Here is a 14,564-nt window from a genome sequence, read left to right as displayed (position 1 = left end):
TTGAGCATTCCGGACAGTTAGCCTCCGGATAACACAAAGTTTCCTGTAATTGCATTTAGCTGGGCAAATCTATTGGCCCCATTAACGTTCAGTTAATGCCGCCAGGATAATATGGCTGACTTCAACTCCGCACATCAGCCTTGCTAGCCCTGATGTACACTGTATCTAATCTCTTATTGTTAAATATCTCAGTATTGTTTGGTTTGCCATGTGACCTTGCTTGTTGACTGTGATGCTAAAAGTTACAACAAAAGCATGACAGAAAAATTGCATGAATCCTTACCTGAAAACCATTTTATATGCTGTATATTCTTTGGTGAAAGGGGCATGCAGATGTTCTACTCTTGGACCTCTGATAGTATCCCTCAGGTCTGATAGCATCCCTCAGGCATGGAAGAATTGGCCATGGTGATCCCATCAGATTTTTTAATTCCTTCTCTTCGTGAAGATACTTGAAACTACCAACCCAAAATATGTTCTGACTGAACAAGATTGGGCATTTACTATATGGGGAATTGCATTGTAGATGAAACACATTATAGATTGAGCATTATATATTCTTGAGTTAAATTAATTTATAAAATCCCTATAGTTATGTTATGGTACTGGACTAGTACTCTAGAGGTCTGGACTAATAGAGACTGCTGAATTTGAATTCAGTTTTAAAAATCTGGAAATAAATAGCTGGTATCGGTAAAAGTGACCATGAAGTTGTTGAATTGTTATAAAAACCCAACTTCACTAATGTCCTTTAGGGAAGAAAACCTGCTGTTCATCCCCAGTTTGGCCTATATGCAACTCCAGTCTCTCGCCAGCGTGGTTGACTCTTAACTGCCCTCTAAAGTGGCCTGGCAAACCATTCAGTCGTATTAAATGCTGGCCTTGCCAGTGACGCTCAACTGAATTTAGTTGTTGAACTGTCGGCTGCTGAAACTCTGCACCTTGCATAAGATTGTAATCGTGTCTTGAGTTTGCTCTGATGCAGTCTGCTTTGTTCCAGGTACATCTCCATCCTAAGAGACAAGGACACAAGCAGAGAAAAGTGACACTACCAGAACAGATGGCTGACTATGCCTGGAGGCAGTGTTGTGTGCCCAGACAGAAGATGAAACTGTTTGCTGTGCTCTGTATAGAGACTAGTCACTATGTGGCTTTTGTCAAATATGGCCCAGATGACTCAGCCTGGTTATTTTTTGACAGCATGGCAGATCGGGATGGTACGGTGAAATTTTCATGACCTGCACTTCATTTGTGCTTTTATTCGTTCATGCTGTTTGTGTGTTGTCTGTCATTGTGCTGGAAACCAGGATTTGTGCCCAGAGGTATTCTGTGTAACAAATTAGTTTTATTTGCGTTAAATGCAATCTACAAATGAGTTTCATTCTTCTAATATTGTATCATCTGTTTAGTTGCATTGTATTTATATTGCCCATGAAATATAAAACCATGCAAAGGAGTGCTAGCTACTAAAATCAGTTAGTGTCTAGGTAACTGAAGTTTCTCCGATAGCACTGTGAGCAATTTGAATATGCTGAATTACATTATAAACCGCATCAGATAACTAAGGGCGTGCAGCATGGTAGTAACCGATCCCTAAGTTTAGAATACTGTAAATGAAAGAAAAGCTTAAACACTCTATCACAGCAACTGAATCACAGAATGCTGCTGCCTTGAAATGTTCCTGAATCTGTTCTTTATGTAAATCCTGAGTAGCAGATTTGTGCAGCAAGCTTCTGCCTGACTCAAATTGTAGTTCCATGAACTTTTATTTCAATGAGTGAAGGAAATCAAATGCCTTTAATATATTGCAGAGCATTTGTTATATGCACTTTGTGTGTGTGTGTGCATGTATGCAAAGCAGAATGCTTTGGTAAATAACGGGATTGATTGTCTCCCACTTCTGGCTTGAGAATTACATTTTAGTTCTTATTCTTCCTTTACCACTCTGAAAGAAAGAAAGAGCATACACTTATATAGCACCTTTCAAATCTTCTGGATGTTTCAATGCTTCACAGCCAAGGAAGTACTTTAGAAGTGTAGTCCGGGAAATGCGACATCCAATTTGCGCACAGCAAGGTCCCACAAACGGCAATAAGATAAATGACTCAGTAATCGTGTTGGTTGAAGGATAAATGTTGGCAAGACTCCAGTAGAACTCCCCTGCTGTTCTTCAAATAGTGCCATGGGATCTTTTACATCCACTTGAGCGAGCAGATGGGGCCTTGGTTTAACATCTCATCTGAAGATAGCACTTCCAGTGTGTTACTGAATGAGTGTTGCAGTGTCAGCCTAGATTATGTGTTCAAGTCTTTGTCCACTAATTTATGTCATCTCATTAATGTAGCAACAAACTTTAAACAGCTTTTTGTTATCAGACTGGAGGCTTCTTTTGCTAGCTTCATGGCGCCTTCAAGGATGCATGCCAGGGCCTTACACAGAATAAACCAGAGTGGCGCTGACCATATACCTCAAGTGCAGGCAATACATTTGATTTTTTTTTTAATTGAATTTAATCAATTTTTTAGGCTTTCGCCAATTTCAAGCTGACCATAAGGGATTGCATGGGACTTAACTGCAAAGCAACCTTAAATGATGCAAAAACAGTTTAAATAAATCCCGTTTTACATATTTAAAAAAAATAAAAATAAACTAAACATCCAGAGTGTTGGTTTACAAAATATGAAAGCATTGCTGTGTTGACTGTTCTCTTGGGGGAGCGAGAAATCTTGCAGTGATTTATATCAAACATCTGAAACTATCCAAATCCTAGTCACAAAGTATATCCTCTAATGAACCTCTGGGTTCTTGCTATGTTCATTTCATTGTATCCTTCAACTCTCATTTTGTGACCGGAGTATTTGTAACATTTTACTAGAAACTTGATTAGGAATCAAGATCTTTGATCTTTTGAGAAGATCTTTTCCAAAAATAACTCGTGCTTGCAATCTTTTATGTTATAAAATGTTGCTTTAATAGAAAAAACAATTCTTCATATCCCCAAACTATATTGGGGGCTTCCTCTCCGAATCTTCCTTTTTAAAAACTGCAAGAGTTGGAAACCACGTGCACATCACCGTAGAAAATGTCCTTAAATTGGGCCATGCCACCTCAATAACAGCACTTTCTTGTCTTTTCTCATGACTTTATAAATAACTTCCTCTCAACCGGTTCAGGATTCTCTTTGACGTAGGCATGTTGGGAACTGATATTCTGTGAATATATTGCTGAAATAAAAATAAATGCATTGTAGCAACCAACCTCAAATGGTCTTTTTCCCCCCCCTCCCCCAATTCACAGTTACACAACAGTAATCGTGCTACTCGGGTTACTTTAAAGCACTTTTTTAGAAATTCCAGCTCTAAGATTGTTTTCAAAAAGTGTTAAATTCCATTCTGCATAATCTGTATATTTAAACATTGATTTGTACAAAAAGCATTAGAAATAAGACTCTTGTTTTTCTGCTTAATTTGGATTTCTTTTTGTAGGTGGGCAGAATGGCTACAACATCCCCCAAGTGACTCAGTGTCCTGAGATAGGAGAATATTTAAAAATGTCACCAGAAGAACTACACGGATTGGATCCTAAAAGTATCCAAGGCTTTGCACGAAGGCTGCTATGCGATGCATATATGTGCATGTACCAGAGTCCGACTATGAGTTTGTACAAATAGACTGTGAACCCTTTAGTGCTTAGAGGCAACCCTGACAACTAATTTATTACACTTAAAGGAATGTTCAAGTTACATGAAATAAAGTGGGAGCGTTGCAGTCACATGTTTTGCACTGTAGAATATGTCTGGTATTTCTTGTGTCCACTAATTGACTGTAAAAGTAGGACTACTTGTAAAGGCTGTTCGAAGAAGAATTAACTGTAAATAGTGAATTTTATTTCATTTAACTTTGAAAATGTGTATAGGTACTAATTTGTTAATGAATCCTGTACCTTTATAGCTTTAATAGATCTATCATTGCAAACTGTTTTATCACCTTACACATCATTAGAATAGTGTTAGCTAATCATAGCATGCAAGTTAGGCATTTGCCTGTTGTCTATTTGGCACATGTTGCTCAGTGGCGATCTTCCATTCCAACAAATTCAGTTCTTTTTATTGTCCGTCTCCATCTGTTGGCACTATTTTCCAGAGTCCCAGTTCTTTTCAGTAGATCTCCATTAGTTTATTTCTTGATGTGTTTTCCATTGTATTATGAACTTCTGAATCAAAATTTTACATTTTTGTGCACCTATAAACATTGTCATTTTCTGGTAATTTCCAGAAAACTTGGTTACACTGCAATAGTGCTTTGTTTTCTTTGACAGTTGCTCAATTTTTCATAATTTTGAGCATTGAGGGAGAAGCGTGTCAGTGAAAAGCAGTGACACACAGCAGCACTGATCTAAGTATATTTTTAGTATATTGTTTTTGTGTTTGTGTCTTGCTATTCAGCTGTACTAAGGCCTAACCAGTCAGATCCTTAAATTGGGTGACACAGTAAAATTCAGTGATCGGAGGGCTGTTCTGGATCTTGAAGTGTATTCATCACAAAATGTGTACTGTATGGGAAACAGTTTTCCCCTTGTATATTCTTGCACAGTGAAATCTGCATCTGAGGGAGACATTGATCGAAGTGAAGCTACTTCTGCAGAAGTAGTAAAGTCAAATAAGGCTTTTGCACAACTTCTTTTGCACCTAGTTAAAGAATTGTATTAGCATATGGACTCTTTCACAGGAATGGTGTGTGGCATAGTGTGGACTTGAAGCAAAGAAAATGTGTATATATGAATGGGTTCATCCTCATTATTGTGCTGTGATGCATTAGCTTTGCAAATCCATTTGTATTCAGCCTAAACTGCATCTGAAAGTATTATATGCATGGAGTCATTATCATTCTAAAAGATCTTTTAGTTTGGTTTTGGATGAGCATGTTTAATTTGTATTTTTATCAGAGTACTGTTGTATTGATATATAGTACTTGAAAAGGAATAACTGGAATGAGTAAAGTACCTCTAGGATTAGTGTAATTTTTTTTATCCCTAGATATCATGGGTTTACATCCTTCATAATTGGAGTTTCAATAATTCTTGGTTTAGCTACTAAGTGAGGTGCTATGCACTGTCAGTACATTAGGAAAGAAAAAAGATAGTACAGCTTGCTTCTGCTCAAAAGAGAGTGGGCACTGGCCATTTCTTTGGTTTGGTGTTTTCCCAATGAGACAGTTGCACTCTTCGCTTTGATTGGTGTTCTGCGTCAGTATTGCCTGTTGTGAGTTGAGCTGTGTGAAGCACAGCCCTGAAGCTGAATATACTAGCTGTGAAGGGGGAACACGAGTAGGCTTAAGACCAGAAGTCTGACTCCTACTGTTCTACTTAAGATTGAAGCAGTTTGTGCAGTGGAGGCAACTGAAAAGGAGAAAGAAAACCACCTTAATTGTAATATATTTGTCAGTCTATAAATGTTTGACTACTTCTTCCCTCCTCCATTCATTTTCAGTATTTGTTTTTTTACCTTGTGTGTGTTTTCTAGAGAGGGATACAACTAAGGATTTTACATTTTTGGTCAATTGATTTCATGAGCCATTTTGAACTAATCCAATGAGAGCCATTGATCATGTGAAGGATTACAATCTTAACAATGGAATAGAATCTCAAATTAAAAATTCTAGCTACTAGTTCTGAAATCGAATGCAATTTTATGCCACTGTTAAAGTATTTAAATTGTACAACTGGAAAACCGTGTGTTTTAATTTAATTTCCTTTTTTGGATGAGACGTTAAACCCTGTCTGCTCTTGGGTGGACGTAAAAGACCCCAAGGCACTATTTCGAAGAAGAGCAGTGGAGTTCTCCCCGGTGTCCTGGCCAATATTTATCCCTCAATCAACATATCAGATTATCTGGTCATTATCACATTGCTGTTTGTGGGAGCTGTTTGTGTGCAAATTGGCTGCTGCGTTTCTCACATTACAACAGCGACTACACTCCAAAAAGTACTTCATTGGCTGTAAAGTGCTTGGAGACGTCCGGTGGTTGTGAAAGGCGCTATATAAATGTAAGTCTTCCTGACTTCCCCCTCCTCCTCCTCCTCTTTCAATAATATCCAATCAAGGCCAGTGTCACTGCATATTGCATGGTATACTGAGTGGGAATTTTTAATTTCAAATCATGTTTTTGGGGGGGGGGGGGGGAAAGGAGAGAAGAAAGACAAACATCTTCTAGGTCAATCTACTCTTTTCATGACAGAATGAGAAAAGGTGAGCAGTACTCTACAATTGAGAAATCTTGATCAAACTGGTCACACCATCAGCATCCAGACAGATCATGGCAAACTAACAGGAGCTGAAAAATGCTGATACTAGGAGGTGCAAATGTACCATATACCTAGGGTATGCTCCCCAACAGACTCATTTGTTGCCTGATTGTGATGTTTTGGCAGCTCCTACCTTCACTGTTTTTTTTTTGCATTAATTTTTTAAGTTTGCTGTTTGAACAAATCAGTTTTTTCTTTAATTTTGCACTTTCTACACGTCCGTTTTCAAGTTAGTTCTTCGTGGAAATTGAGTGGTGTGGCAGTACATTGTCCTTTCACCCTACAATCTCCTTTGCCTGTTGTCTGAACAGTCCTTTGTGAAATATTTCAACTCCGTTCAGTGTGGACACAGGCCCACAACATACAACTGCTCACAAATTGGCAACCTCACTTAAGAGGCATGTGTTAAGTGGGGTGGGGGGAGAACTGAACCCCACCAGTACAGTAGGGGGGTGGCTTATTGCATGGTTTGAGACAAAGTAAAGCGAACTTCAGTTTGCATTAGGCCATGCTCTATCTGAAGGTGCCTGCTATTGAGACTGGATGGACAAGCAGATAAAATGTTCCATTCCTCGGTACAAATTTCCTTCACCTAGAGTATAAGTAAAAAAACAAAACAATGCAAACTTGAAAAATAAAGAAAAAAACTTTTTTTTACTTGATGGAAACACAATGCAACTTGGGCCACTCTAAAGTTCCACTCTCATTGTGAAGTAATCTTTTTGCAGTGACACAGAAGTGACAGCATAATTGGAACCAGGTCCCAGTCTTACTTGAGCGCAGTTCTGTGAGAACCCTTGGAGAGGCTTTCTCGCATCACTTGGCCTTGACACCATGTGGCGTGTAATTCCAGTGTGGTGCCAATCTGTATTTAAAAAGTGATCTCATAGGCACTTTATAAATTGATAGTTTTTTTTTGAGAACATGTGCAGGTTTCTGTGCACAAGAACGATTCCAGTCAGTCAGTATAAATCAGGTGTTGGTGGTTGTGAATTGATTTTGTAGCTTCCAATCTAGGACTGGTAACACAGTATAGTTGGCCTCGGAGTCCATTCAGACCTTGCATTTCTTTTTAAATAGCTACGTTCAGAATGATGACACAGGACTGCTACACTATTGGAAAATGTGAAGCTGCATTTTAAGAGGTGAAACTGACTTTTGTTTGTGTTCTTAACGATTTGATTGTATTTATATATACATTCTAGAGAAATAAAAATAATTTGCATTCATGTACCTCGTTACATCTCATGCTAAACCATCTCATGTAATTAATTTACTTAGTGCATTTGGTATGCTTTTGTGAATTTGCTCCCCAATATGGTGACTACCTATAGCGTATGTTATAACTGCCGAAATACAGAACATGCATGCTGACATTTTTCAATCTTGATGCATCAGTTAATTTTTTTGAGCTCCTTTTGTAATGTACAGCTTAAGTTATCAATTGGTGCACTCCTCAAACATTGTGACTGTTGGCCTGTTTTAGTAACAGCTGGTTTATTTTTCTACCAAGGATCAGTAATTGCACACAACTTTTTGTTTTGCATTAGGCTGTTGATGATGATGTGATTTGCTCCTTCCATCAAAGAACCAGGAATTAGGGCTGCAAGATTTTTTTTTTGAAGTAAATTTGAGCCACTGATCCTGGTTTACTTTTATTTTTGTTTATTTTAAATGGGTTTCAATTATTTTGCGCACACTGAAGTTTTAATTAAATATTTTTGTTTGGCAAAATAGCTTTTGGTGATAATTTGTGCAAAACGGTGAACTTCAGGTCAATGGAGAAGAAGGGTGCTTATTCCAGATTTTACAGTAGATAATCTAAATGTTGATGCCTGGCATTTTGCAGCCACATTGTAGGAACACAGAATTCTAATAACTCAAACAATTTTAAGTGGTTCTTGTTCCAACAGATTTATATTAACATTAGCAGAATATGATTGTAAAGTCTTTTTGAAGCAAAGTGGAATTTTTCATTATTTTGCTTGTGATTGCCTTCTGTACCAAGTGTTCAGATTAAAAATTAAAATGTCTGAACTACCGAGGAATAGAATGTGTAATTTTGGCACTTTATAATGGAGAGTGTGTCTTTTTAGCTTGCATCAAATGTGTTTTTGCTTTCAGTTAAGAATGCAGTGGCCTACTTTGAAACTACTTTTAATTTTGTGTAAACTAAATTTGATATACAATATATTGTCTTCAAATCCAAAGATGGTGAACTTTGCAAATTGTGCTTGTCTGAAAAGTTACAATTAAGCTTCAATTAAACAAAACATTGAGGGAATTGATTCCTTTAGGAAATGGTGTATTTCAGGATTGGGTCTGTCAAATTTGTACGTTTTCATTTAGTTGTGATTTGAATTATGGCTCCACCTTCAGGGTTTTATTTGAATTGCATTTTCTTGTTTCAAGAATTAGGTTTTGCTATATGGTTCCTTTTTGATTAAAACACATTTTAATCGTATCAGATGTTTTGAGGTCTGAAGTCTACAAGTCAATAAACGATTATGTTCCATAATTGCGCAATTGTCAATTTGCATGTGAAAATAGAATATTATACGAACACCTGGGATTAATACCCTGACGAGAATGTTCTTCAAAGGCACCTGACAAATCCTTAACCCTTTAACGTAACTCCTCATTAAGGAATCATTTGAAGTTTACCACCCACTTTATGCTTAGAGTTAATGACTCCTAAATTTGGCTTGACTGATTTGTCTTGTATCAACTAGTTTGAATTATATTAGTATTTACAGTACCCCATTAGGATCCGCACAAGGTCCTGAGTAAGTACTAATTGTCAGGGGAAAAAAAGAACTCTTAACAACAAATAATTGTTTACTTTGGAATCATAGTAGCACTTTAATTATTTGAATATTCAAATAATTAGTAAATATGGTTAATTGATATAAATAAGGGTTTACAAAGGCAGTTCAGCTTTGTCACAGTAATTCAGCATTAACTGCTTGCTGATAAGTTTACAGTTTGAGATCAGTGACTAAGTTTGATATAAAAATTGTGAAAATTAATTTAGGATTAACCTCCTTGGACAGTTGACTAGTTAACCGCATTAGATAGCCAGTCTATTGAATAGATTAAAATCTATGTATGTGTTAGCGATGTTTAGAGAATTTATTACAACCTCCTCCTTGGTGTGGATGAACTGGTTGCCTTGCCTTCTTCTGGGAGGATGGTGTTGGCCTTCTGAGACTTCAGATTGATGAACCTCTATCCTTGGGGGTGCTATCCATTCCTCCTGGATCCTTCGCTCCTCGCTAAAGTCACCTTCCACTGTGGTAGGTGTATCTGGACCAACTGTCTTAAATCTCGACTTCTCTGTCTCAATTTCTGGGGATAGGCTATTGACAAACATCCACTATAAGCCCACTGATTCCCACAGCTACCTAGACTACACTTCCTCCCACCCCGCTTCCTGTAAGGACTATTCCATTCTCCCAGATTCTCTGTCTCCGTTGCATCTGTTCTGACTATACCACCTTCTATACTAGTGCTTCCGATACGTCTTCCTTTTTCCTCAACCGAGGATTCCCCTCTACCGTAGTTGACATGGCCCTTGACCGTGTCTGTTCCATTTCCTGCACTTCTACTCCTCGCCCCTTCCCTTCCCTCCCAGAACCATGATAGGGTTCCCCTCGTCCTCTTTCACATTCAATGGATCATCCTCTACCACCTCCAGCATGATCTCACCACCAAACCCATCTTCCCCTCCCCTTTCAGCATTCTAAAGGGACCGCTCCCTCCGCAACACCCTGGTCCACTCCTCAATCACCCCAACACCACCTCCCCTTCCCACAGCACCACCTTGTGCAAGCGCAGGAGATGCAACACCTGCTCTTTTACCTCCTCCCTTCCCACTGTCCAGGGCCCCAAACACTCCTTCCAAGTGAGACAGCGATTTACTTCTTGTACTTACAATTTAGTATACTATATTCACTGCTCACGATGTGATCTCTTCTACATTAGGGAAACCAAATGCAGATTGGGTGACCGCTTTGCGGAACACCTCCGTTCAGTCCACAAGCATAACCCTGAGCTTCCGGTCGCTTATCACTTTAATTCTCTGCTCCACTCGCTCTGTGATTTCTCGGTCCTCCGCCTCCTCCACTGTTCCAACGAAGCTGGAGGAACTGCACCTCTTTTGATTAAGCACTTCACAGCCTTCTGGACTCAACATGGAGTTCAACAATTTCAGACAATAACCTCTGCCCCTATTTTTTCCACATGGCAGCTGTTGATGATTCTGCAATTCCCATTTACACCTCTTCTAGACTTATCTTTTATTTCTTGTCCCATTATCATCTTTTGATTTGTACTATCATACTTTTTGTCATTTAATCACTCCTGCCTTCCACCCCATCAAAGACCTTCCATTTTGTCATTTCCTCCTCTTCCCCCCTTTCCCTGCACCTCATAGAAATTTACAGCACAGAAGGAGGCCATTTGGCCTATCTTATCTGTGCTACCCAACAAAAAGCTATTCACCTTTAATCCCACTTTCTAGCACTTGGTCTGTAGCCTTGTAGGTTACGGCACTTCAAGTGCATATATAGTACTTTTTAAATGTGATGAGGGTTTCTGCCTCTACCACCCTTTCAGGCAGTGAGTTCCAGATCCCCACCACCCTCTGGATGAAAAAAACTTCTCAAATCCCCTCTAAACCTCCTACCAATTACTTTAAATCTATGCCCCCTGGTTATTGACCCTTCTGCTGAAGGAAATAGGTCCTTCCTATTCACTCTATCTTGGCCCCTCAATTTTATACACCTCAATTAGGTCTCCCCTCAACCTCCTCTGTTCCAAAGAAAACAACCCCAGCCTATCCAATCTTTTCTCATAGCTAAAATTCCCCAGCATAGACAACATCCTCGTAAATCTCCTCTGCACCCTCTCTAGTGCAATCACATCCTTCCTGTAATGTGGTGACCAGAACTGCATGCAATATTCTAGCTGTGGCCTAACTAGTGTTTTATACAGTTCAAGCATAACCTCCCTGCTCTTATTCTATGCCTCAGCTAAAAAGAACTGGTGTTCCTTTCTGAAGCTGAACATCTCTGCAGGGAATGAATGCCAGGCTCAGTTTAAGAATAAAGTGGAGAATTTAAATAAGTGCAATGCTATTATGCAGTTTCCGCTAACATCATTTACTGTCAACACTTTTGGTCCAGATTTCATATTGCTACAGAGTCGTTTGCTCCAAACTTCTCTCTTTTTACCCCGTCATCTAATATTCTTATGAAGAAATAACTATCTGAGTTAAACCCATTTTATTCTGCAACACAGGCTTGGTCTAAAGAGAAGGGTGTTAATAGTTTTATTAGCAGAATATCAACACTTTGAATCTATCTGCACATGAATCGTAAGCGTTCAATCACTATCAGGATACTCTACCAGTCCACAGTGGCTGCAGGAAGTAGACTAAGGCTGCATTTACGCTGCAAGTTTAACATTGGTGCACAGCCCTTTTGGCTTTGCAGATGCACTAAACTTCTGTGATATAAATTCAGTATTGAGGTCTGAACTGGATTTATACCACAGAGCAGAGAGGGAGTCTTGCTCTGTTTTACTTGGGGTGTTTGATTGTGCTCTTGACTGCAGATTCTGGCTGCATTTAGAGTGTGAAGTGGTACTGCTCTGCACTGATTGTACTGTGGTAGTGTAAATACACCATAAATCACTGTCTCTGTACAGTCAGTGAAAGAGCCAATCATTTCCTGTGTCCTGTTGTATGTGCCCTCTGAAAATCTTTCAATTTTATGTTAAAGATGGTGTATTTTGATCAATTTAAATGTTTTAATTGGAAATTTCAATTCGTCCAGGACTGCCTGTCAGGCAAGCAGTTTGACACTAGAGGTAGTAGAGGGGCCAAAAGAGGTGGTAGTGAGGTAGAGCTGGGTGTCATCAGCATATATGTGGAAACTGATGTGCCTTCAGATGATACCAAGGGACAGCATGTAGATGAAGCGGAGGGGGCCAAGGATAGATCCTTAGGGGACTCTAGAGGTAACCGTGTGGAGGCGAGAAGAGAAGCCATAGCTGCAGACAGTCGATCACGATGAGGAGGGATAGTACACTGCGGTCACAAAAGATGTCAGAGTCATAACGGCACAGAAGGAGGCCATTCGACCCATCGAGTCCGTGCCGGCTCTCTGCAGAGCAATCCAGTCAGTCCCATTCCCCCACTCTGTCTCCATAGCCCTGCAAGTTTATTTCCCTCAAGTGCCTATCCAGTCTCCCCTTGAAAACATTAAGGGGGAGAAATTCAGTCGGTTGCGCCACCCGTTAGCGCCTTAAGAGGGCGCTAAGTGGGTCGCAAGCCAACTGGTGCCCGGGCGCGGCACTGCCCACGCCTCCCACTAAATTCCGCGGGACGTTAGTGGCCGCGATATTTGGCAGCGCCCCCTGATTTACCGCTGGACGCTATGTCCGACCGGTTCAAGAGGGCCTACCTGCAGCCGGGGAGGCGCAAATTAAAGGTGAGGTGCGGGGCGGCCATTTTTGTTGTTGGCCGCCTGCCAGCACCTGCCTGCGCTCCCGTCCCCGGCCTCCTGAACCCCCCCCCCGCTGCGGAGTGCCGGCTGCGCTCCAAGAGCCCGGCACTTCTCCTCGGTGCCGGGCTCTCTTGCCTGCACTCCCGATCCTCGGGCCCAGCTGGGCCCCAGATCGCGCTGCACAAGGCCCCTCCCCTTTAAGAAGGGGAGGAAGGCCTGCAACACCGCAGCGGCATGTACTGCCACGATATTCACTCGCAGTGCCCCAAGAGGGATGCGGGGCGCCTCGCTTCCCTTTGGGGTGCAACAACTTGATTTCCGGTGCGGGGGCGCGAGTGTTTCCGGTGCGCTACTTTTAGCGCCCTGGCGAGGCTGGCGCCCCAAGCGGGACTATACTCAATTTTACCCCTAAGTGTGTCCACTTCCACCACTTCCGTTGGCAGCGAGTTCCAGGTCCTCGTCACTCGCTGCGTAAAAAAGTTTTCCCTCACATCCCCCCTGAATCTCTTGCCCAAAACCTTAAATTTGTGTCCCCCAGTCCTTGTACCATCAAGTAGTGGAAACAGCCTTTCCCTGTCTAGCCTATCCAAACCTGTCATAATCTTGTACACCTTTATCAAATCACCTCTCAACCTCCTTTGCTCTAATGAAAACAAATCCAGCTTCTCCAACCTGTCCTTGTAGCTATGATCCCCCATCCCCGGAACCATTCTGGTAAATCTCCTCTGCACCCTCTCAGGGGCCTTCACATCCTTCCTAAAGTGTGGTGACCAGAACTGGACGCAATACTCCAGTTGTGGCCTAACCAGCGCATTATAAAGATTCAGCATAACTTCTCTACTTTTGTACTCAATACCTCTATTTATGAAACCCAAGATTCCATATGCTTTGCTAACCACTCACTCAATATGTCCTGAGACCTTCAGGGACCTATGCACATTAACTCCCAGGTCCCTCTGTCCCTGCACACTCACTTGTGACTTTGAATCTCTCCAATTAGATTTCCGCCACTAATCAAACATGGAGTTCTGGGATTTGGGAGGCGACAACACTATCGAGGAGGAAAGCGAGGTTAGAGATGGGGTGGCAGTTTGCGAGGCAGAGGGGTCGGGAAGCAGCAGAGGTAGTTGAATGGATGGGCTCAGTCTTGGAGACAAAGAAGTTAATGAGCTCCTTGCACTTCTTGTCAGAGGTGAGGGTGGAGGGGGCAGAGGACAGGGGTTTAAGGAGATGGTTGGTCATGGACAAAAGAAGCCAGTGGTTATATTTGTTCTCCAGGATGAACCTGGAGTAGCAACAGTTTTGGCAGAAGCCCAATAGTACTTGATGTGGTCCAGCCAGATCTGATGACGGATGGCTAAATTTGCACTAGTGCGGGCTGCCCACCTTGCCCTCGACCTTTCCAATAAATAGGAAACACAGCACACTGACACACTGACGAAAGGTCATCGACCTGAAATGTTTAACTCTGTTTCTCTCTTCACGGATGCTGCCCTGGCCTGCTGAGTTTTTCCAGTGTTTTCTGTTGTTATTACTGACACACCATGTAAAATGACAAATTTTTGTCTATAAATAGAAATCAGCAAGCACATAAGAAAAATAGGTCAGATTTAAATAGACTTAATTGCAACAGTACCTTAAAACAATTTCTGATATTAAGTAACAGTCCTTTTTGTTTTTGTTCACAGAATTCTGTCTTGCAGCAGGATACCCTCTCATTGTGTGAGCCATTGCAGATAACAACTCTTGTCTT

The 14,564-nt window shown here is 40.9% G+C and overlaps 1 protein-coding gene across 4 annotated transcripts in view; it reads left to right on the top strand.

Moving 5' to 3' along the window:
- The window catches only part of cyld (cylindromatosis (turban tumor syndrome)), a 61,682-nt gene extending 53,338 nt beyond the window's left edge, over positions 1 to 8,344 (top strand). For all 4 annotated transcript variants that reach the window (XM_085991448.1, XM_085991447.1, XM_085991449.1 and 1 more), the window contains 2 exons: positions 1,001 to 1,217; positions 3,486 to 8,344. In XM_085991448.1, the coding sequence (XP_085847574.1) occupies positions 1,001 to 1,217; positions 3,486 to 3,670 (402 nt within the window). In that variant the 3' untranslated portion in view covers positions 3,671 to 8,344. The remainder of the gene's footprint in view (positions 1 to 1,000; positions 1,218 to 3,485) is intronic.
- Positions 8,345 to 14,564: the final 6,220 nt, after the last annotated feature.

The sequence above is a fragment of the Somniosus microcephalus genome, chromosome 6, assembly GCF_052327205.1.
Source record: "Somniosus microcephalus isolate GS21.2 chromosome 6, FLI_Smic_1.0, whole genome shotgun sequence".
Taxonomy (NCBI): domain Eukaryota; kingdom Metazoa; phylum Chordata; class Chondrichthyes; order Squaliformes; family Somniosidae; genus Somniosus; species Somniosus microcephalus.
This window is presented reverse-complemented; position numbering and strand designations above follow the sequence as displayed.